General features: G+C 51.5%; 1 protein-coding gene across 1 annotated transcript in view; it reads left to right on the plus strand.

The window, feature by feature from the left end:
• Positions 1-24,210, plus strand: part of gatm (glycine amidinotransferase (L-arginine:glycine amidinotransferase)) — a 213,724-nt gene extending 189,514 nt beyond the window's left edge. Inside the window, exons 8-9 of the mRNA XM_038812957.1 lie at positions 5,694-5,810; positions 21,174-24,210. Coding sequence (XP_038668885.1) covers positions 5,694-5,810; positions 21,174-21,286 — 230 coding nt within the window. The 3' untranslated portion in view covers positions 21,287-24,210. The remainder of the gene's footprint in view (positions 1-5,693; positions 5,811-21,173) is intronic.
• The last annotated feature ends 670 nt before the right edge of the window (positions 24,211-24,880 follow it).

Genomic DNA, 24,880 nt, shown 5'->3' on the forward strand with positions numbered 1-24,880 from the left:
TAAGAGGTTGAGGGACCTGTTTGTGGAGGGGAGGTTCGCGAGCTTAGGGGAGTTAGAGGGGAAGTTTGGGCTCCCCCCCCCCCCCCCCCCGGGGAACATGTTTCGGTACATCCAGGTGAGGGCGTTTGCCAGGCAGCAGGTGGAGGGGTTACCCTTGCTGCCCCCACGAGTGGTGCGGGATCGGTTGCTCTCGGGTGTGTGGGTTGGAGGAGGGAGGATTTCGGACATATACCGGGTGATGCAGGAGGTAGACGAGGCCTCGGTGGAGGAACTGAAGGTTAAATGGAAGAGGAGCTGGGGGGGGGAGATTGAGGAGGGGACGTGGGCGGATGCCCTGGAGAGAGTGAATTCCTCCTCTTCCTGTGCGAGGCTTAGCCTCATACAGTTCAAGGTGCTGCATAGGGCCCACATGACTGGGACGAGGATGAGTAGGTTTTTTGGGGGCGAGGACAGGTGTGCTAGGTGCTCGGGGAGCCCAGGGAACCACGCCCATATGTTTTGGGCGTGCCCAGCGCTGGGGGAGTTTTGGAAGGGGGTAGCAAGGACGGTGTCAAGGGTGGTGGGATCCAGGGTCAAGCCAGGCTGGGGACTCACAATTTTTGGGGTTGCAGTGGAGCCGGGAGTGCAGGAGGCGAAAGAGGCCGGTGTTCTGGCCTTTGCGTCCCTAGTAGCCCGCCGGAGGATCTTGCTCCAATGGAAGGATGCGAGGTCCCCAAGCGTGGAGGCCTGGATCAATGATATGGCGGGGTTCATTAAATTGGAGAGGGTGAAATTTGCCCTGAGGGGATCAGTACAAGGGTTCTTTAGGCGGTGGCAGCCTTTCCTGGACTTTCGAAGTTGGGTGGGTATTGTTCTTGGGATGTTACCGCGGTTGTTTTGTTAATAGAGTTGAGATGTTTATATTTTGTAAAAATTTCAATAAAAATTATTTTTAAAAAAAAGTTACATCAAAGTTCAAAAGTTCTCAGTTCACCACCAATCCTTTGCTTTTTTCGAAGTCCAGCGCGTCTTCGGGCTGGACTTCATTCAAAATAATGATGCTGGTCCTCATATGTGACCCAGAGACGAGCCGGATACAGCAGTCCAAACTTCACCTACTTCTTGAAAAACATTGACTTAATTTGGTTGAAACCTGCCCTTTTCCCAGCCACCTCCACACTCGGGTCCTGGTAAACCCGCAGGATACTATTGTCCCATTTACAGCTCCGCGTTGGCTTGGGCCACTGAAGAATACATTCCTTGTCCAGGAACCTGTGGAATCTCACCACCATCGCCCTCGGAGGGTCCCCCGTTCGCGGCTTCCTCGCAAGCGCTCTATACGCCCTGTCCACCTCCAAGGGTCAGGAGAATGCCCCCACCCCCAGCAGCTTGTCAAACATACCCGCGATGTATGCCCCAGCGTCCGCTCCTTCGGACCTCTCCGGGTGTCCAAGGATTCTCAAGTTCTGCCGGCGGGACCTATTCTCTCAGTCCTCCACCTTCTCCAGCAGCCTTTTCTGTTGGTCCCTCAACATCCCCACCTCCAGCTCCACCGCAGTTTGATGCTCCTTTGATGCTCCTCCTGCTCAGCCAGCGCCTTCTCAACCTTCTGGATCCCCCGATCTTGGGCGTCCAATCTGTGCTCCTGCCGATCAATCGACTCTTTTATCAGGTTCAGACAGTCCCATTTCTGCTTGGCAAAGCCGTCCTGGATGATCTGCATCAACTGCTCCGTTGATCGCTGGGCTGACACACCCGGGGTCCGATCCTCGGCCATGCTGCCTCCTGCTGCAGCTCCAGCCCAGCCCTCGCCTGTCTTCTTATTTCTGCCTTTTCGTGCGTTTCTGGTTCTCTTCTCCATACACCGATACGTGGAAACGGTGCCCAGTTGCCTCAGCCTTCGAATTTATAGTTTAAAACCGGAAAAAAGTCAGGGGGAAAGGTCCAAAAGTCCCACCAGAGCGGGAGCCACCAAATGTGCAACTTACTCCTCCATAGCCGCCACCGGAAGAATTATTCACATTATTCATTAATGACTTGGACTCTGCGGAGAAAGTCATATATCCAGATTTGCTGATGATACAAAGTTAGGTGGCATTGTAGACAGTCTGGATGATGACAAAATTGCAAGGAGATATTGACAGACTGGGTGAATGGGCAAAGTTGTGGCAGATGGAATTTAATGTTAGCAAGTGGGAGGTTATCCATTTTGGACCAATAAAGGATAGAGCAGAGCACTTTGTAAATGGAAAGAGGTTGGGTACAGTGGGTGTCCAAAGAGACTTGGGGGAGGGGGGTTGGTTCAGATACATAGAGCCTCAATATCCCAGGAACAAGTGCAGAAAATAATCAAACCGGCTAATGGAATGCTGGCCTTTATATCCAGCGGATTGAAGTATAAAGACACGGGGGTTATGCTGCAGCTTTACAAACCCCTGGTTAGACCCCACTCAGAGTCACTGTGAACCGTTCTGGGCACCGCACCAGGAAGGATATTTTAGCCTTGGAGAGAGTGCAATGCAGGTTTACAAGAATTATACCTGGATTAAAGGGGTTGAGTTACGAGGAGAGATTACACAAATTAGACCTGTTTTCGCTAGGATTAGAATGTTAAGGGGTGATCTGACCAAAGTATTCCAGAGTTCACGGGGAAAGACAGGACAGATAAAGATAAACTATTTCCACTGATTGGAGATTCTGTAACTTGGGGGCATAGTCTAAACATTAGGGCCAGACCGTTCAGGACAGATGTTGGCAACAACTTCTTCACTCACAAGGTGGTAGAGATTGGAACCCTCTCCCACACACAGCAGCTCAAACTATATCAGCTGTTCAATTTAAATCTGAGATAGATAGATTTTTGTTCAGCAAAGATATGAAGGGATATGAGCCAAAGGCAGGAATATGGAGTTTGGTTATAGATCAGCCATGGTCTCATTGAAAGGCGAGAGAGGCTTTAGGGACGGAATGGCCTCCTCCTGTTCCTATGAATTTTCTGAACAATACCTTGGCCTCTGTTCAGTTTGTCCAGTCGTCTCAAACACTTTTTATTTCTGTCCTAATTCCCTGGTTATCGGGACTGTAATTTAAAGGGCTGGTTTAGCTCAGTGGGCTAGACAGCTGGTTTGTGATGCAGAACAAGGCCAGCAGCACGGGTTCAATTCCCGTACCAGCCTCCCGAACAGGTACCGGAATGTGGCGACTAGGAGCTCTTCACAGTAACTTCATACTTGTGACAATAAAAGGTTATTATTGTATTTTCAGAATCCTTCCTCTTTACAGCTCCCATCCTGTCCGTCTTTCTGTTGGCAGAATTCAGAGATGTTCACTCCCCAAGATCCTGTCTCCAAGTGCCAACAAATTAGCTAAACTAAAACTTGAAAGCTTAAAAGCTTCTCTACATTTTAGGGTCCCAGTTGCTAAGTAACACCGACATGCTTATGCTGTTTATTTATTCTTTACACCGTAACCCTCTCTAAGCACAATAGAAACACAGTTGGAACAGAGCCAACACCCACACATACAAACACCTTTGTCCAGCATGAATCCAAATATAGAGGGACATGTGGCGCAGTGTATAGCACTGGGCATACAGCGCTGAGGACCCAGGTTCGAATCCCGGCCCTGGGTCACTGTCCGTGTGGAGTTTGCACATTCTCCTCGTGTCTGCATGGATTTCGCCCCCAGAACCCAAAGATGTGCAGGTCAGGTGGATTGGCTGCACTAAATTGCCCCTTAATTGGAAAAAATATATATAATTGGGTACTCTATATTTATTTTTAAAAATGAATCTAACTATAGATTTTACTCTTCCAGGCACCAAAAAAATAAACCTCTACCTTATTTCTAATGTTTACCAATATTAGAAATCGCCTTTATAATCGCCTTAAAACTACCTTTTTTTTCCTGACAATTCTAAGATCTGAGTACTGTACACAAATGAAGCTAATAAATGGCTGTGTGTTGTTTATGGAGAGGGGAGAGGGACAAACTGAACTCCTTTATTTTTCCCGCTGCCTGTCTGTGAGCCGATGTGATTTAATTTTGAAATAGGCGATTATGTGTCTTCCCAAACCCTCTGTTTATGAAGTCGATTATAAAGTGAAATGTAGCCAACTCTCCCCCATTCTAAACCAGTGGTTGATTCAGCTGCTTTCTGAATGATTCTGTTTGTGATTTATGCAAACATGTTTGAGCCGAGATTTGGAAACTTTCACAATTATCTCCCCCCCCCCCGCCCCCCCGCCATACCCACCGGGTGTGAGCCCAGGGTACCCCCCCGCCCAGGGTACCCCCCGCCCAGGGTAACCCCCCCGCCCCCAGGGTACCCCCCCGCCATACCCACAGGGTGTGAGCCCAGGGTACCCCCCCGCCCCCAGGGTACCCCCCCGCCATACCCACAGGGTGGGAGCCCAGGGTACCCCCCCGCCATACCCACAGGGTGTGAGCCCAGGGTACCCCCCCCGCCCCCAGGGTACCCCCCCGCCATACCCACAGGGTGTGAGCCCAGGGTACCCCCCCTGCCATACCCACAGGGTGTGAGCCCAGGGTACCCCCCCGCCATACCCACAGGGTGGGAGCCCAGGGTACCCCCCGCCATACCCACAGGGTGTGAGCCCAGGGTACCCCCCCGCCCCCAGGGTACCCCCCCGCCATACCCACAGGGTGTGAGCCCAGGGTACCCCCCCCGCCCCAGGGTACCCCCCCCGCCATACCCACAGGGTGTGAGCCCAGGGTACCCCCCCGCCATACCCACAGGGTGTGAGCCCAGGGTACCCCCCGCCCCCAGGGTACCCCCCCGCCATACCCACAGGGTGTGAGCCCAGGGTACCCCCCCGCCCCCAGGGTACCCCCCTGCCATACCCACAGGGTGTGAGCCCAGGGTACCCCCCCCGCCCCCAGGGTACCCCCCCGCCATACCCACAGTGTGTGAGCCCAGGGTACCCCCCCGCCATACCCACAGGGTGTGAGCCCAGGGTACCCCCCGCCATACCCACAGGGTGGGAGCCCAGGGTGCCCCCTCCCCAGGGTGTCCCCCCCCCCCCGCCATACCCCCAGGGTGTGATTCCGGGTATTTCACACTCTTAGATGTTAAAGATCCATTTACAAATTTAAGATGCAGCCAACCCGATGGGGAAAATAATTAATTAGCTTTTCCAGCAGCTGCTGGTCGTTTGACTGGTAGTCATGGTGATTGAGAATTGGGGTCCACTGACACCGGGAGGGGGCGGTGGGGGGGGGAAGAGAGCAGACTAGAGCAATGGAGGAGGAGAGAGCAGACTCGAGCAATGGAGGAGGAGAGAGCAGACTCGAGCAATGGAGGAGGAGAGAGCAGACTCGAGCAATGGAGGAGGAGAGAGCAGACTCGAGCAATGGAGGAGAAGAGAGCAGACTCGAGCAATGTCACAAACCTGCTGTCAGACAATTCCAAATGGGATAAAGTACAGGGAACGTGGTGGATCAGTGATATGGGGAGAAGGCAGGAGAATGGGGATGAGAAAATATCAGCCATGATTGAATGGCGGAGCAGACTCGATGGGCCGAGTGGCCTAATTCTGCTCCTATGTCTTTGTGTCTTATGGTCCCCATTTTAAAAAGAAAGTGACAAATTTCTTGATGGTCAATCTGTAAAATAATGTTGGCCAAGGTGGCAGATTGTTCAGAAATGCGATATGGAGAGATTGTGACCGTGCTCCACTCCATCTTTCCTGCAGATCACCCTCTTTGGATGTCGTCTAAATGGTTATCCATGAATGTTCTGATGTTGGACGAGAAGAGAGTGATGGTTCAGAAGAACGAGACTACAATTCAAAAGATGTTTGAGAAACTGGGTAACTCATCATTTACAATTACTATACGTACAGCGCCTCCACCTACACAGATATGTTGATGGGGGATTTTCTGTACGGGATCAGTATCAGGAACAATAACCCGCCTGCAACGTGGGTCAGGTACTTGGTATTTCTGAGCTACTGATTGATTATTTGGCCCAATGGAGTCCTCCCTCCATGGCCTGTTACACAGCTGTGACTGGGAGAGTTCTGGTCACTGCGCTACTCCGACCCTTACTGCGTGTAATTGCAGCCTACAGTTCACTCCTTATTATCCATCGATTTCCTGCATGGCAGCACGGTGGCGCAGTGGTTAGCACTGCTGCCTCATGGCGCCGAGGTCCCAGGTTCGATCCCGGCTCTGGGTCACTGTCCGTGTGGAGTTTGCACATTCTCCCCGTGTTTGCATGGGTTTCACCCCCACAACCCAAAGATGTGCAGGGTAGGTGGATTGGCCATGCTAAATTGCCCCTTAATTGGATAAAAAATGAATTAGGAACTTTAAAATATCTTTTTTTTTGAATCCATCGATTTCCATCCATGTGCCCTCCTAACACAAGCTGGGATATTGTCCGACTTCACTACCCCTCAGTTGCCCATCCAACTGAATGTGTCCATTTAGTCTGGGCAGTTTAACCTCCAAACAAAGCAACCTTATCATTGTTTAATAGTTAGAAAGTACATATGAATATATTGAGTATTGACAACAAGCTACAAGCAGTCAAGTGAGGGAGAGAGAGGACAGAAAATGCTGCTTTTTAAAATTCATTTATGGGATGTGGGCGTTGTTGTGTTTGGTCTTCTGTACCTTGCAAAGGAATCCACCAAATACCTTGACTTGTCCAAACCAGGATCTTTATTCAATTACACGGGGTAAGATCTGTTACATAGCACGTTATCATGGAGTTTCTTTGTACTCGTCTTGTTATGCTCTAGGCGTAGCATAAGCGGCTTCCTTGTGGTGCACTTCACAAAGGAAGGTTCAGACGTGGAGATAACTTCAACACGTTTATTAAACTATTAACAATTCTCCTACTCGGATTCACCACTATTGTTAATCCTTCTATAGCTACTCAGACTGACTAACCAGTCTGCTACAATCCATGTGGTGGGAGTGATATTGAAAAAAACCCTGTGTCTCTGCTCACTAACTGTCTCCACTGGAAAGAGGCTCTGTGTCTTTATGGAGAGGGACAAACTGAACTCCTTTATTTTTCCCGCAGCCTGTCTGTGAGTCGAGGTGATTTGATTTTTGAAATAGGCGATTATGTGTCTTCCCAAACCCTCTGTTTATGAAGTCGATTATAAAGTGAAATGTAGCCAACTCTTCCCCCATTCTAAAACAGTGGTTGATTCAGCTGCTTTCTGAATGATTCTGTTTGTGATTTATGCAAACATGTTTGAGCCGAGATCATGTGTGTGGTGTCCTTTTATATATGGGTTGTGTAATGCCCTCCTGTGGTCATGTCACCTCTGTGTGCATTGTGAATGCCCATTGACCGTGTCCTATCTAACTGTTCTATTAGTTGAGTGTCTGTGTGTCATGTCTCTGGTGCTCCCTCTAGTGTCTAGCTAGCCTACATGTATTTACAGTGATGCACATCACCACACTCATCTGGAACTACACCTAGCACCGACTGTTCACCTGATGTCTGACTACCATCTCCTACAACCATCTGCTGATGGCCGGATGTGTCTCCACTTATATGGGAGGCCGTGGTCACATGACCACTGTCTTGAGACCGCATGGTGTGTCTGCACCGCCACCTACTGGTTGGAAGTCACACACCATCCACCTATGATACTGCTCCCAGGCATATCACCACATCCCCCTTCCTCAGAAAACAATAGGATTTGTTTACAACCAACGTTGACCTTTTAACTTTCTACAATCATGTTTTTTTTCTAATATAATTTTTATTGGAATTTTTTAGAGAAAATATAAAACATAACGACAAACAATGAAATGCAACAAAATAACCCATAATAACTGTGACACCCCCAGACCGTATTGGCGCATGTATCACATCCCCCCACCCCCCCAACCCTAATGAACAACAAAAGAACTTAAAAAATATTAAAATTAAATAAACAAACATAGTCATTGTCGGCCCCCCCCCTTTTCCCTCCCCTTTTCCCTCCCCCGGGTTGCTGCTGCTACTGTCCCCGTACCCTATCGTTGAGCCAGAAAGTGGAGGAAAGGTTGCCACCGCCTAAAGAACCCTTGTACCGACCCTCTCAGGGCGAATTTAACCTTCTCAAGCTTAATGAAACCCGCCATGTCATTGATCCAGGTCTCCACGCTTGGGGGCCTCGCATCCTTCCATTGTAGCAAGATCCTTCGCCGGGCTACTAGGGACGCAAAGGCCAGCACACCGGCCTCTTTCGCCTCCTGCACTCCCGGCTCCACCCCAACCCCAAAAATCGCGAGTCCCCATCCTGGCTTGACCCTGGATCCCACCACCCTCGACACCGTCCTCGCCACCCCCTTCCAGAACTCCTCCAGTGCCGGGCATGCCCAGAACATATGGGCATGGTTCGCTGGACTCCCCGAGCACCTGACACACCTGTCCTCACCCCCAAAGAACCTACTCATCCTCGTCCCAGTCATGTGGGCCCGGTGCAGCACCTTGAATTGGATGAGGCTAAGCCGCGCACACGAGGAGGAAGAATTAACCCTCTCCAGGGCATCAGCCCATGACCCGTCTTCGATCTGTTCCCCCAGTTCCCCCTCCCACTTCGTTTTCAGCTCCTCTACTGACGCCTCCTCCGCCTCCGTTATACAATCATGTTATTTGTCTGACACTGAATGAGTTTAACTAGGGTGTCCATAAACATGCTGTGCCCGGCCAGTGTCCGTCTCCTTCCCGCACATGTCATTGTGCCTCCCTCAAGGGATAACCTCTGTGATCATCTGGGCTGTTGCCAGCCACTTCGAAGACTGGTTTATGTGCCGGTTTCTTGTTTCCTCTCCTCTTTGCTCTGTGCCTTTGGAAGGCCTGTACCCATGATTGCCACGCTTGCGTCACCAGCCTCTTTTTTTCGCGCTTCCTGGCATAGTGCTGTTTGCTGCTTCTCTTAGTTTCTGTTTCTGGTTTGTTAGTGAGCTGAGCTAACTCTCCCAGTCTCCCCTCTTTCTCCTCTTTATTTTGAGAACGTGATGACGTAGTTTCTTGTGTTTCTTGCTTTTATGTTTGGGCTTGACAGCCTCTGGTTCGGTGCTGGTCTTCACCCTGTGCTCAGAGGTCTGCGGAGTTTCAGGTGGGTCCTGAGGGGCTGATGGGTCATCATTGGGTAGTGTGACCCCACCTACTTCTGCGGCCTCCCTGAAATGTTGGAGCCTTGGTTTCTGGTGCCTGGGCGGAGGTTAGAACTGGGGCAACAGGTACCCGCCTGTTCTCGGCTCGTTGGAGCATTGCTCACTTGCTCTTCGTCACTCGAGATTACGATGCTCTCTGGTTGTGATGATCCAGGCTCTGGGTCACCTTGGTCAAATTGAAGAATGTATAAGTGATCTGTGGAGCTGCATATTGAGATTGTCATCAGCTCTTCCTCTGGGTCAGCCTCGGTTGCTGTCATCCGAGTTGGTGTCATCACAGTCATCATCGATGCCTTCCCACTCATTGTCAGTGTTCTCGATGATCTGGGAATCAATTACAGGAATCGTTTCAAAGTCCCGGAATGAGTCACCACGTACCTCTGAGACCAGTTTCTCCAATATTGGGATGATTTCTTCCGTTTCTGGCTCAGTCAGTGGCTGATCCTGTGTGGTATCAGCAGCTTTGATTTTTGAGTGCGCCATCTCCGAGCTCCCGCCCCTCTCAGTGTCCAGGTCTGCATCACAAACCCTGACAGATGGGAAATGATGCTATGCACAAATTGAAAAAGAGGGCCTGGCCGTGACATTCGGAGTGAAGAAATTCCATCCATACATCTACAGCCAACATTTTGTGATAATTACGGACTTTTGGGCCTTTTTTAATGAGAAAAAGGTGATTTCTCCGCCTTGGCTCTGATCTCTCCCACCGCCTTGGCTCTGATCTCTCCCACCGCCTTGGCTCTGATCTCTCCCACCGCCTTGGCTCTGATCTCTCCCACCGCCTTGGCTCTGATCTCTCCCACCGCCTTGGCTCTGATCTCTCCCTCCGCCTTGGCTCTGATCTCTCCCACAGCCTTGGCTCTGATCTCTCCCACCGCCTTGGCTCTGATCTCTCCCTCCGCCTTGGCTCTGATCTCTCCCACCGCCTTGGCTCTGATCTCTCCCACCGCCTTGGCCCTGATACACCGCCTTGGCTCTGATCTCTCCCACCGCCTTGGCTCTGATCTCTCCCACCGCCTTGGCTCTGATCTCTCCCTCCGCCTTGGCTCTGATCTCTCCCACCGCCTTGGCTCTGATCCACCGCCTTGGCTCTGATCTCTCCCACCGCCTTGGCTCTGATCCTCCGCCTTGGCTCTGATCTCTCCCTCCGCCTTGGCTCTGATCTCTCCCACCGCCTTGGCTCTGATCTCTCCCACCGCCTTGGCTCTGATCCACCACCTTGGCTCTGATCTCTCCCACCGCCTTGGCTCTGATCTCTCCCACCGCCTTGGCTCTGATCTCTCCCACCGCCTTGGCTCTGATCCTCCGCCTTGGCTCTGATCTCTCCCACCGCCTTGGCTCTGATCTCTCCCACCGCCTTGGCTCTGATCCTCCGCCTTGGCTCTGATCTCTCCCACCGCCTTGGCTCTGATCTCTCCCACCGCCTTGGCTCTGATCTCTCCCACCGCCTTGGCTCTGATCTCTCCCACCGCCTTGGCTCTGATCTCTCCCACCGCCTTGGCTCTGATCTCTCCCACCGCCTTGGCTCTGAACCACCGCCTTGACTCTGATCCACCGCCTTGGCTCTGATCTCTCCCACCGCCTTGGCTCTGATCTCTCCCACCGCCTTGGCTCTGATCTCTCCCACCGCCTTGGCTCTGATCTCTCCCACCGCCTTGGCTCTGATCTCTCCCACCGCCTTGGCTCTGATCTCTCCCACCGCCTTGGCTCTGAACCACCGCCTTGACTCTGATCTCTCCCACCGCCTTGGCTCTGATCTCTCCCACCGCCTTGGCTCTGAACCACCGCCTTGACTCTGATCTCTCCCACCGCCTTGGCTCTGATCTCTCCCACCGCCTTGGCTCTGATCCACCGCCTTGGCTCTGATAAGAACTAGGAGCAGGAGTAGGCCATCTGGCCCCTCGAGCCTGCTCCGCCATTCAATGAGATCATGGCTGATCTTTTGTGGACTCAGCTCCACTTTCCGGCCCGAACACCATAACCCTTAATCCCTTTATTCTTCAAAAAACTATCTATCTTTACCTTAAAAACATGTAATGAAGGAGCCTCAACTGCTTCACTGGGCAAGGAATTCCATAGATTCACAACCCTTTGGGTGAAGAAGTTCCTCCTAAACTCAGTTCTAAATCTACTTCCCCTTATTTTGAGGCTATGCCCCCTAGTTCTGCTGTCACCCGCCAGTGGAAACAACCTGCCCGCATCTATCCTATCTATTCCCTTCATAATTTTAAATGTTTCTATAAGATCCCCCCTCATCCTTCTAAATTCCGAGTACAGTCCCAGTCTACTCAACCTCTCCTCATAATCCAACCCCTTCAGCTCTGGGATTAACCTAGTGAATCTCCTCTGCACACCCTCCAGCGCCAGTACGTCCTTTCTCAAGTAAGGAGACCAAAACTGAACACAATACTCCAGGTGTGGCCGCACTAACACCTTATACAATTGCAACATAACCTCCCTAGTCTTAAACTCCATCCCTCTAGCAATGAAGGACAAAATTCCATTTGCCTTCTTAATCACCTGTTGCACTTGTAAACCAACCTTCTGTGACTCATGCACTAGCACACCCAAGTCTCTCTGAACAGCGGCATGCTTTAATATTTTATCGTTTAAATAATAATCCCGTTTGCTGTTATTCCTACCAAAATGGATAACCTCACATTTGTCAACATTGTATTCCATCTGCCAGACCCGAGCCCATTCACTTAACCTATCCAAATCCCTCTGCAGACTTCCAGTATCCTCTGCACTTTTCGCTTTACCACTCATCTTAGTGTCATCTGCAAACTTGGACACATTGCCCTTGGTCCCCAACTCCAAATCATCAATGTAAATTGTGAACAATTGTGGGCCCAACACGGATCCCTGAGGGACACCACTAGCTACTGATTGCCAACCAGAGAAACACCCATTTATCCCAACTCTTTGCTTTCTATTAATTAACCAATCCTCTATCCATGCTATTACTTTACCCTTAATGCCATGCATCTTTATCTTATGCAGCAACCTTTTGTGTGGCACCTTGTCAAAGGCTTTCTGGAAATCCAGATATACCACATCCATCGGCTCCCCGTTATCTACTGCACTGGTAATGTCCTCAAAAAATTCCACTAAATTAGTTAGGCACGACCTGCCTTTTACGAACCCATGCTGCGTCTGCCCAATGGGACAATTTCTATCCAGATGCCTCGCAATTTCTTCCTTGATGATAGATTCCAGCATCTTCCCTATTACCGAAGTTAAACTCACTGGCCTATAATTTCCTGCTTTCTGCCTACCTCCTTTTTTAAACAGTGGCGTCACGTTTGCTCATTTCCAATCCACCGGGACCACCCCAGAGTCTAGTGAATTTCGGTAAATTATCACTAGTGCATCTGCAATTTCCCTAGCCATCTCTTTTAGCACTCTGGGATGCATTCCATCAGGGCCAGGAGACTTGTCTACCTTTAGCCCCATTAGCTTGCCCATCACTCCCTCCTTAGTGATAACAATCGTCTCAAGGTCCTCACCTGTCATAGCCTCATTTCTATCAGTCACTGGCATGTTATTTGTGTCTTCCACTGTGAAGACCGACCCAAAAAACCTGTTCAGTTCCTCAGCCATTTCCTCATTTCCCATTATTAAAACTCCCTTCTCATCCTCTAAAGGACCAATATTTACCTTAGCCACTCTTTTTTGTCTTATATATTTGTAAAAACTTTTACTGTCTGTTTTTATATTCTGAGAAAGTTTACTCTCATACTCTATCTTAATCTTCTTTATAGCTTTTTTAGTAGCTTTCTGTTGCCCCCTAAAGATTTCCCAGTCCTCTAATCTCCCAGCAATCTTTGCCACTTTATATGCTTTTTCCTTCAATTTGATACTCTCCCTTATTTCCTTAGATATCCACGGTCGATTTTCCCTCTTTCTTCCGTCCTTCCTTTTTGTTGGTATAAACCTTTGCTGAGCACTGTGAAAAATCGCTTGGAAGGTTCTCCACTGTTCCTCAACTGTTCCACCATAAAGTCTTAGCTCCCAGTCTACCTTAGCTAGTTCTTCTCTCATCCCCTTGTAATCTCCTTTGTTTAAACACAAAACACTAGTATTTGATTTTACTTTCTCACCCTCCATCTGTATTTTAAATTCCACCATATTGTGATCGCTCCTTCCGAGAGGATCCCTAACTATGAGATCATGAATCAATCCTGTCTCATTACACAGGACAAGATCTAGGACCGCTTGTTCCCTCGTAGGTTCCATTACATACTGTTCTAGGAAACTATCGCGGATACATTCTATAAACTCCTCCTCACGGTTGCCTTGACCGACCTGGTTAAACCAATCGACATGTAGATTAAAATCCCCCATGATAACTGCTGTACCATTTCTACATGCATCAGTTATTTCTTTGTTTATTGCCTGCCCCACCATCTCGTTACTATTTGGTGGCCGATAGACTACTCCTATCAGTGACTTTTTCGCCTTACTATTCCTGATTTCCACCCAAATGGATTCAACCTTATCCTCCATAGCACCGATGTCATCCCTTGCTATTGCCCGGATGTCATCCTTAAATAACAGAGCAACACCACCTCCCTTACCATCCACTCTGTCCTTCCGAATAGTTTGATACCCTCGGATATTTAACTCCCAGTCGTGACCATCCTTTAACCATGTTTCAGTAATGGCAACTAAATCATAGTCCTTCACGATGATTTGTGCCACCAACTCATTTACTTTATTCCGAATACTACGAGCATTCAGGTAAAGTACACTTATGTTGGTTTTTTTACCTCTGTTTTGAATCTTAACATCTCCAGTTTTATTCCTTTTGTTATTACTGGGCCTATTCACTGAGCTCCCCTCAGTCACTGTACCTTGTACTGTCGCCCTTATGGATTTCTGACTATGTCTTCTCTGCCTTGCACTTTTCCCCTTACTTCCTTTTGTTTCTGTCCCTGTTTTACTACCTTCCAACTTCCAGCATTGGTTCCCATCCCCCTGATCCACCGCCTTGGCTCTGATCTCTCCCACCGCCTTGGCTCTGATCCACCGCCTTGGCTCTGATCTCTCCCACCGCCTTGGCTCTGATCTCTCCCACCGCATAGGCTCTGATCTCTCCCACCGCATAGGCTCTGATCTCTCCCACCGCCTTGGCTCTGATCTCTCCCACCGCCTTGGTTCTGATCTCTCCCACCGCCTTGGCTCTGATCTCTCCCACCGCCTTGGCTCTGATCTCTCCCACCGCCTTGGCTCTGATCTCTCCCACCGCCTTGGCCCTGATCCACCGCCTTGGCTCTGATCTCTCCCACCGCCTTGGCTCTGATCTCTCCCACCGCCTTGGCTCTGATCCTCCGCCTTGGCTCTGATCTCTCCCACCGCCTTGGCTCTGATCTCTCCCACCGCCTTGGCTCTGATCTCTCCCACCGCCTTGGCTCTGATCCACCGCCTTGGCTCTGATCTCTCCCACCGCCTTGGCTCTGATCTCTCCCACCGCCTTGGCTCTGATCTCTCCCACCGCCTTGGCTCTGATCTCTCCCACCGCCTTGGCTCTGATCCACCGCCTTGGCTCTGATCTCTCCCACCGCCTTGGCTCTGATCCACCGCCTTGGCTCTGATCTCTCCCACCGCCTTCGCTCTGATCCACCGCCTTGGCTCTGATCTCTCCCACCGCCTTGGCTCTGATCTCTCCCACCGCCTTGGCTCTGATCTCTCCCACCGCCTTGGCTCTGATCTCTCCCACCGCCTTGGCTCTGATCTCTCCCACCGCCTTGGCTCTGATCTCTCCCACCGCCTTGGCTCTGATCCACCGCCTTGGCTCTGATCTCTCCCACCGCCTTGGCTCTGATCTCTCCCACCGCCTTGGCTCTGATCTCTCCCACCGCCTTGGCTCTGATCTCTCCCACCGCCTTCGCTCTGATCCACCGCCTTGGCTCTGATCTCTCCCACCGCCTTGGCTCTGATCTCTCCCACCGCCTTGGCTCTGATCTCTCCCACCGCCTTGGCTCTGATCTCTCCCACCGCCTTGGCTCTGATCTCTCCCACCGCCTTGGCTCTGATCTCTCCCACCGCCTTGGCTCTGATCCACCGCCTTGGCTCTGATCTCTCCCACCGCCTTGGCTCTGATCTCTCCCACCGCCTTGGCTCTGATCCACCGCCTTGGCTCTGATCTCTCCCACCGCCTTGGCTCTGATCTCTCCCACCGGCTTGGCTCTGATCTCTCCCACCGCCTTGGCTCTGATCTCTCCCACCGCCTTGGCTCTGATCTCTCCCACCGCCTTGGCTCTGATCTCTCCCTCCGCCTTGGCTCTGATCTCTCCCACCGCCTTGGCTCTGATCCACCGCCTTGGCTCTGATCTCTCCCACCGCCTTGGCTCTGATCTCTCCCACCGCCTTGGCTCTGATCCACCGCCTTGGCTCTGATCTCTCCCACCGCCTTGGCTCTGATCTCTCCCACCGCCTTGGCTCTGATCTCTCCCACCGCCTTGGCTCTGATCTCTCCCACCGCCTTGGCTCTGATCTCTCCCACCGCCTTGGCTCTGATCTCTCCCACCGCCTTGGCTCTGATCTCTCCCACCGCCTTGGCTCTGATCTCTCCCTCCGCCTTGGCTCTGATCTCTCCCACCGCCTTGGCTCTGATCCACCGCCTTGGCTCTGATCTCTCCCACCGCCTTGGCTCTGATCTCTCCCACCGCCTTGGCTCTGATCCACCGCCTTGGCTCTGATCTCTCCCACCGCCTTGGCTCTGATCTCTCCCACCGCCTTGGCTCTGATCTCTCCCACCGCCTTGGCTCTGATCTCTCCCACCGCCTTGGCTCTGATCTCTCCCACCGCCTTGGCTCTGATCTCTCCCACCGCCTTGGCTCTGATCTCTCCCACCGCCTTGGCTCTGATCTCTCCCACCGCCTTGGCTCTGATCTTTCCCACCGCCTTGGCTCTGATCTCTCCCACCGCCTTGGCTCTGATCTCTCCCACCGCCTTGGCTCTGATCCTCCGCCTTGGCTCTGATCTTTCCCACCGCCTTGGCTCTGATCTCTCCCACCGCCTTGGCCCTGATCCACCGCCTTGGCTCTGATCTCTCCCACCGCCTTGGCTCTGATCCACCGCCTTGGCTCTGATCTCTCCCACCGCCTTGGTTCTGATCCACCGCCTTGGCTCTGATCTCTCCCACCGCCTTGGCTCTGATCTCTCCCACCGCCTTGGCTCTGATCTCTCCCACCGCCTTGGCTCTGATCTCTCCCACCGCCTTGGCTCTGATCCACTGCCTTGGCTCTGATCTCTCCCACCGCCTTGGCTCTGATCTCTCCCACCGCCTTGGCTCTGATCTCTCCCACCGCCTTGGCTCTGATCTCTCCCACCGCCTTGGCTCTGATCTCTCCCACCGCCTTGGCTCTGATCTCTCCCACCGCCTTGGCTCTGATCTCTCCCACCGCCTTGGCTCTGATCTCTCCCACCGCCTTGGCTCTGATCTCTCCCACCGCCTTGGCTCTGATCTCTCCCACCGCCTTGGCTCTGATCTCTCCCACCGCCTTGGCTCTGATCTCTCCCACCGCCTTGGCTCTGATCTCTCCCACCGCCTTGGCTCTGATCTCTCCCACCGCCTTGGCTCTGATCCACCGCCTTGACTCTGATCCACCGCCTTGGCTCTGATCTCTCCCACCGCCTTGGCTCTGATCTCTCCCACCGCCTTGGCTCTGATCTCTCCCACCGCCTTGGCTCTGATCTCTCCCACCGCCTGGCTCTGATCTCTCCCACCGCCTTGGCTCTGATCTTTCCCACCGCCTTGGCTCTGATCTCTCCCACCGCCTTGGCTCTGATCTCTCCCACCGCCTTGGCTCTGATCTCTCCCACCGCCTGGCTCTGATCTCTCCCACCGCCTTGACTCTGATCTCTCCCACCGCCTTGGCTCTGATCTCTCCCACCGCCTTGGCTCTGAACTCTCCCACCGCCTTGGCTCTGAACTCTCCCACCGCCTTGGCTCTGATCTCTCCCACCGCCTTGGCTCTGATCTCTCCCACCGCCTTGGCTCTGATCCACCGCCTTGGCTCTGATCTCTCCCACCGCCTTGGCTCTGATCTCTCCCACCGCCTTGGCTCTGAACTCTCCCACCGCCTTGGCTCTGATCTCTCCCACCGCCTTGGCTCTGATTCACCGCCTTGGCTCTGATCTCTCCCACCGCCTTGGCTCTGATCTCTCCCACCGCCTTGGCCCTGATCCACCGCCTTGGCTCTGATCTCTCCCACCGCCTTGGCCCTGATCCACCGCCTTGGCTCTGATCTCTCCCACCGCCTTGGCTCTGATCCACCGCCTTGGCTCTGATCTCTCCCACCGCCTTGGCTCTGATCTCTCCCACCTTCTTGGCTCTGATCTCTCCCACCGCCTTGGCTCTGATCCACCGCCTTGGCTCTGATCTCTCCCACCGCCTTGGCTCTGATCTCTCCCACCGCCTTGGCTCTGATCCACCGCCTTGGCTCTGATCTCTCCCAGCGCCTTGGCTCTGATCTCTCCCACCGCCTTGGCCCTGATCCTCCGCCTTGGCTCTGATCTCTCCCACCGCCTTGGCCCTGATCCACCGCCTTGGCTCTGATCTCTCCCACCGCCTTGGCTCTGATCTCTCCCACCGCCTTGGCTCTGATCTCTCCCACCGCCTTGGCTCTGATCTCTCCCACCGCCTTGGCTCTGATCTCTCCCACCGCCTTGGCTCTGATCTCTCCCACCGCCTTGGCCCTGATCCTCCGCCTTGGCTCTGATCTCTCCCACCGCCTTGGCTCTGATCTCTCCCACCGCCTTGGCTCTGATCCTCCGCCTTGGCTCTGATCTCTCCCACCGCCTTGGCTCTGATCTCTCCCACCGCCTTGGCTCTGATCTCTCCCACCGCCTTGGCTCTGATCTCTCCCAGCGCCTTGGCTCTGATCTCTCCCAGCGCCTTGGCTCTGATCTACCGCCTTGGCTCTGATCTCTCCCACCGCCTTGGCTCTGATCTCTCCCACCGCCTTGGCTCTGATCTCTCCCACCGCCTTGGCTCTGATCTCTCCCACCGCCTTGGCCCTGATCCTCCGCCTTGGCTCTGATCTCTCCCACCGCCTTGGCTCTGATCTCTCCCACCGCCTTGGCTCTGATCCTCCGCCTTGGCTCTGATCTCTCCCACCGCCTTGGCCCTGATCCTCCGCCTTGGCTCTGATCTCTCCCACCGCCTTGGCCCTGATCCTCCGCCTTGGCTCTGATCCACTGCTGAGCACCATTGTTGGCAGCTTTTTGAGTGCTCCATCGAGCATCACACAGGAACACAGATCGCTAACATCCTGAATTGCTTACCGCTGCCCACAAGCTCACCAGTAAGAGACAAAGTTATTGTGACAAAGAACAATACAGCACAGGAAAAAGCCCTTCGGCCCTCCAAGCCTGCGCCGATCATGTGTCCTATCTAGACCAACCGCCTGTATTCTTCTATACCCCGTCTGCTCATGTGCCTATCCAGATAAGTCTTAAAGGTCGCTAACGTATCTGCCTCAACCACCTCACTTGGCAGTGCATTCCAGGCCACCACCACCCTCTGTATAAAAAACTTTCCCCGCACATCTCCACTGAACCTTTTCCCCCCTCACCTTGAACTTGTGCCCTTTGTAATTGTCATTTCCGCCTGGGAAAAAGCCTCAAACTATTCACCCTGTCTATACCCCTCATAATTTTATAATCTTCAATCAGGCTGACCCTCAGCCTCCGTCTCTCTGCGGAGAATAATCCCGTTTATTCAATCTTTCTTCATAGCTAATACCCTCCATACTAGGCAACATCCCGGTAAACCTTTTCTGTACTCAGCACAGTTGCACAAGTGGATAGCACTGTGGCTTCACAGCTCCAGGGTCCCAGGTTCGATTCCCCACTAAGACACTGTCTGTGTGGAGTCTGCACGTTCTCAAGCTAAATTGCCCTTAGTGTCCAAAAAGGTTAGGAGGGGTTATTGGGTTTCGGGGATAGGGTGGAAATGAGGGTTGAAGTGGGTCATAGAACATAGAACAGTACAGCACAGAACAGGCCCTTCAGCCCTCGATGTTGTGCCGAGCAAGGATCACCCTACTCAAACCCACGTATCCACTCTATACCCGTAACCCAACAACCCCCCCCTTAGCCTTACTTTTTTATAGGACACTACGGGCAATTTAGCGTGGCCAATCCACCTAACCCGCACATCTTTGGACTGTGGGAGGAAACCGGAGCACCCGGAGGAAACCCACGCACACACGGGGAGGACGTGCAGACTCCGCACAGACAGTGACCCAGCCGGGAACCGAACCTGGGACCCTGGAGCTGTGAAGCATTTATGCTAACCACCATCAGTGCAGACTTGATGGGCCGAATGGGCTCCTTCTGCACTGTGTGTTCTATCTTCTCTCCAAAGCCGCCACGTCCTTCTGGTAGTGCGGTGACAGGAATTGGACATGGTCCAAATATGGCCTAACTAATGTCCTATATAACTGGAACATAATTTCTCAGATAGCTTTGGTCAAAGACCCACTTTTCGAATGGATTAATGATCATGGAGTCACCCACCTGAGTTATAATCCTACCAGCTGCTAAATGTAATGTTCTTCAGTGTCCGGTTGAAAGGAGCTGCAGGACATGTTACCAGAGCTGCCTGATAGACAGGGCACTCACCTCATGGGTGACGTGACAATGTTCAGCTTTAAGGTAACCCAACAGCTTCAGCAATGTAATTAAAACAGAAAATGCAGGGAAAACTCATCAAGTCCGACAGCATTGGTGGAGAGAGAGATGGAGTTAATGTTTTGAGTTTGTCTGACTCCTTTTCAGAGCTGGAGAGGTAGATATGTAATGAGTTTTATACAATAGGCGTAGATTCCTACAAGAACATCTTGGTAAAGTTTCAGCAATGTACCTGTTGGGGGGAGGGGGGTAAGGCTCAATGTCCCGTGTTGGGAGTATTGTCACATTTTCGCTGTAACTATCCCCCACCTGCCCATTCAACACACGACTGTTGAGAGGTAGAGGGATTTTCTGATCTCTCTCCTCCTCTCTTGGGCTTCTCAGTCAGTTCATGGCCCCACTCGCTAATCTGTTTTGGAGCGGTCTCGTAACCCCCCCTCCCTGTTGTCCAAGCTCCCAGCTGCAAAGGAAATCAGGATAACAGCCAGCACCCAACTTGCACTTTTGGGTCCTATTCATATTATTCACGGATCCTCTCAAAAGCACGTGCGGATCCCAGTTTGAGAGCTATGATTTATGCGATCAGACTGGGCGGGATTCTTCCTTATGCCATCCCACTCCGGCGGGAAAACCAGTGCGAACCATTCCGGCATCAACAGCCCCCGAAAGTGCAGAATTCTCCGCAGTTCCGGGGGCTAGGTGGACGGCAGAGGGGTTGGCGCTGCGCCAGCCAGCGCCGAAGCGACTGCGCGAGTTAGCGAATGCACTGAAGGGCCGGCGTGATCTTGCGCATGCGCAGAACAGTCGCCGTGGGTCCGCGCATGTGCAGACCGGCCGGCGTATTCTGGTGCATGCGCAGGGGGGTGTCTTCTCCGCGCCGGCCATGGCGGAGCCCTACAGGGGCCGGCACAGAAGGAGGGAGTGCCCCCACGGCACAAGCCCGCCCGCAGATCGGTGGGCCCCGAATGCGGGCGAGGCCACCATGGCCCCCCCCCCCCCACCCCCGGGGTCGGATCCCCGCACCAGTCGACTTACCTGCCAGGTCCCGCCGTGTGGGACTGGCCAGAAATGGACGGCCGCTCGGCCCATCGTGGCCCGGAGAATTGCCGGGACGGCCGCTGCCAACTGCCCCCGACCGGCGTGGCGTGAACCCAGCCCGGAAACTGGCAGCGGAGACTACGGCAGCCGGCAACGGGGCGGGATTTGCGCCGCCCCCCCCCCGGGGATTCTCCGACCCGGCGGGGGGGTCAGAGAATCCCGCTGACTGCCTCTATCATACAAAGCACAATGGAGTTATAATAATAATAATAATAATAAACTTTAGTATTGTCACAAGTAGGCTTACATTAACACTGCAATGAAGTAATCCACCATTAAATAAAATCTCTTTCTTTTTCCAGGAATCAAAACGATTAAAGTCAACATCAGTCATGCAAACTCATTGGGCGGGGGCTTTCATTGCTGGACATGTGACATCCGTCGTCATGGCTCCCTCCAATCATACTTTGACTGAGTTTTGCAGGGAGTCAGGTCATTGAGAATTGAAAAAAGCTGATGGAATATTTTTTATCTCAAAGAGGCTGGAATACGAAGGGAAGGAAGTTTTATTTAAAGGTCTGTTTAACGCTCCATTCAGTTCTGGTACTGCACCTTGACAAGACCTTGGAGGGGAGGGAGGTAGATTCACCAGAATGGACTACAAAGGGTTGAATTATGAAGTCAGGTTGAATAGAATAGGTTTGTGTTTGCATCAACATAGGAGATAAAACACCGATTAAAAACACAGGCCTATTCCTGACCCTAATTTCTATGTTTTATCTGTAATTCATATAATTGAGATGTTCAAGAAGATTGAAGGATTTGCTCGGGTGGATTAAGGGAAAATATATTTTCTGGTGGGGAAATTTTAAACAAAGGGGTTCCCCTCAAAATTAGAGTTTGCACATATAATAGGTAATGCTGAGAAACAACTCTTCACTCAAAGGATCTAATTTTAGAATGATATAGCACAGGAGGCCACTGCCTCACTGTGGCTGTTTCTATTCTTTGAAAAGATTATTTTACTCATTCCACTCTCTTGCTCCCCCCCCCCCCCCCCCCACAGCCATAATCCTGGCAATTCCTCTCCCTCATTTAACCGATTCCCTTTTCAAAGTTATTATTGAATCTGCTTCCATCAGACTGTCGGGCAGTGTGCTCCCGATCACAACTCGCTGTGTAAATTCCTCAAGTCACCTCTGGTTCTTTGGCTAATTATCTGTATCTTCGGCTTTCTAATTCGTCGAACAAAAGAAAGTTTCTCCTTATTTACTCTATCAAAACACTTCCTGGTATCGAACACCTCTATTGAATCTCCTCTGACCCTTCGCTTCTCTGAGGAGATCAATCCCAGCTTCTCCACAATCACTGAAATCCCTCATCCCTGAAGCCATTCCGGTAAATCTCCTCTGGAACCTTTCCAAGGCCGAGACATCTTGCCTGAAATGCGGTGCCCAGAACTGAACACCAGCCTCGAGCCGAGTCTGAACTTTTAGAGCTTTAACAAAACCTCCTGGTTTTTGTATTCTGGCCAATTATCTCATGTATTTCTCAACTTGTCCTCCTCTTTCAGAATTGGTGTGAGCATAAACTGCCCCTCGCCCCAGGTCTCTTTGCTCCTCCACTCCTTTTGGTTACATTGCCGCTCCTCATTCTCCTGACCAAAATTAACCACTTGAGTGGACAGTGAACGTCTGGGGTGCTCTCTCCCAGTAAGGCTGTTGAGGGCAATTGAACATTTCAAAAGAGATTGAGAGATTTCAGTTTGGCAAGAATATTAATTGATCTAATTGAATGGTGGAGCAGACCTGATGGGCCAAATGGCCTCTTCCTGTTCCTTTTTTCTTGTGTTAATTTGATCCAATCCTGAAAGCCAACACAAGTTGGTGATTCACATTGGTCGAAGGTGTGCATGATGTGTTTTTTTTAAAAAGTGCCCTTCTATTAAAAACTGCTGTTAAAGCTTTTTTTCAACATTTTCTCCTCCGGGAGATGTGCTGAAATTCACCTGTGATCTGCAACAGAGCTCCTCCGACGTGCTTCCAAAACATTTCCTCCTTTTCTAATGAATCTGGCATTTCAGTTTTAGTTATTTCAGGGTAATTGTGAGACCGTCCCGTCTTCACCCAAACTGTTGTCATTCTCATTACTGGAAATTTGGCCAGTCACGTCACTGGATCATTTTATATTTTTTATTAAATTGACAAGAATTTTAACTCGGACCATGTTTGTATTTGACATATGAATTGGCAGTTGTGCATTGCCCATTTAAAAGAAAATCATGTCTCAGGTTTTATTTGGCTGCTGTATCAAAGCAAATGATTTGGCACAGTACAGTTTAGCACCAAGAGTTCCTGAAAAGTCTGGACGTGCCCCGCAGTGTCACCTTGTGCTTCAACCACAGCTTTCCTTCATCAGTCTTGAGTGACAGTAATTTCTATGTAATGACAAATTACTTACCCTGTGTAATCCGGTACTTCACAAAAACATCTCCTCACTGGCTGAAGATCTCAGTAATTAGGGATTACAGAGAACAATCAGCATGTGTAGGGTTCCTCAATGTGAAGCTCTTTTAAAAGGTAGCAAGGGGTTATCAGACTGGAATGCCTCTGATTTTTTTCCTTCATTTAATTTGTTTTAAATCAATTGTGTTTGAATAATGGAGTCAGTTGAATCCTGAGAGTGTAAATTGCCGTACTGACCCTAAAACCCTGCTGGATGCTAAATGTTGTGCAATAGTTTCCTGTTTGGAAATCATAAAAATGTTGCCGATGCCATTAGAACAGTTCTAAACTAATAAATCCATAGAGAGGGTTTTTAAAACACAGTCCAGCAGAGGGTGTAGCTGCCAAAGCATTAGGGATGGACTCGCTGATCGAGAACTCTGGCTGCTGTTTCCCAATGGCTGCTCTCAACCTTTGGTGAGTCCCAATCCTGATCCCACTTTTCCTTCTGGAGGGAATTTCCATTCTTTGGATCTCTCCTTTTTGCTGCTTTGGAGTCTGTCTGTGGGATTGACACCCAGCTCTTCTAAGCTCCCCTCAACATACACAGCCTTCTGGCATTTTGAGAAGAAACGAGTGATTATCCATCAGGCAGCACCCCACATTCCCAATTTCCCAGTGTTTTTCCTTGTGTCTGAGAACTAAATGTTTTCTAGCTGTGAAGGTCGGAACCATTAAACCCAGGCGGCTATTACAATCCAGCTACTACAGAAAGTACAAACACTATTCCTAAAACAGAATAAATGACAAATGTAATGAAATGTTGCCACTTTCTTATGAACGTAATGTTTAGTATGGCAATAATTCAATGGTTTTTTGCTGCAATATGTTGAATGAGCATGCAATCTATTTTTAATTTTGTGTTTTTTCTCAATAAAAACTCTATTGCATTTTATCTCTGGAGGTTTTCCTGTAATAAATTATCAAACATGTCTGCAGATTATCATGTGGAAATATGATGTTGTGGCAATAACAGAAACCTGACTCAAGAAAGGGCAGGACAGAGTGGTAAACACTCCTGGGTACAAGGTGCTGAAGAAAGATGGGAAAGGAGGAGGGGTGGCGGGATTGGTGGAGGAGGGGTGGCGGGATTGGTGGAGGAGGGGTGGCGGGATTGGGGAAGGAGGGGTGGCGGGATTGGGGAAGGAGGGGTGGCGGGATTGGGGGAGGAGGGGGTGGCGGGATTGGGGAAGGAGGGATGGCGGGGTTGGGGAAGGAGGGGTGGCGGGATTGGTGATGGAGGGGTGGCGGGATTGGTGGAGGAGGGATGGCGGGATTGGTGGAGGAGGGGTGGCGGGATTGGGGAAGGAGGGGTGGCGGGATTGGTGGAGGAGGGGTGGCGGGATTGGGGAAGGAGGGGTGGCGGGATTGGTGGAGGAGGGATGGCGGGATTGGTGGAGGAGGGGTGGCGGGTTTGGGGAAGGAGGGGTGGCGGGATTGGGGGAGGAGGGGTGGCGGGATTGGGGGAGGAGGGGTGGCGGGATTGGGGAAGGAGGGATGGCGGGATTGGGGAAGGAGGGGTGGCGGGATTGGTGGAGGAGGGGTGGCGGGATTGGTGGAGGAGG

Source organism: Scyliorhinus canicula, chromosome 12, assembly GCF_902713615.1.
Source record: "Scyliorhinus canicula chromosome 12, sScyCan1.1, whole genome shotgun sequence".
NCBI classification, from domain to species: Eukaryota; Metazoa; Chordata; class Chondrichthyes; order Carcharhiniformes; family Scyliorhinidae; genus Scyliorhinus; species Scyliorhinus canicula.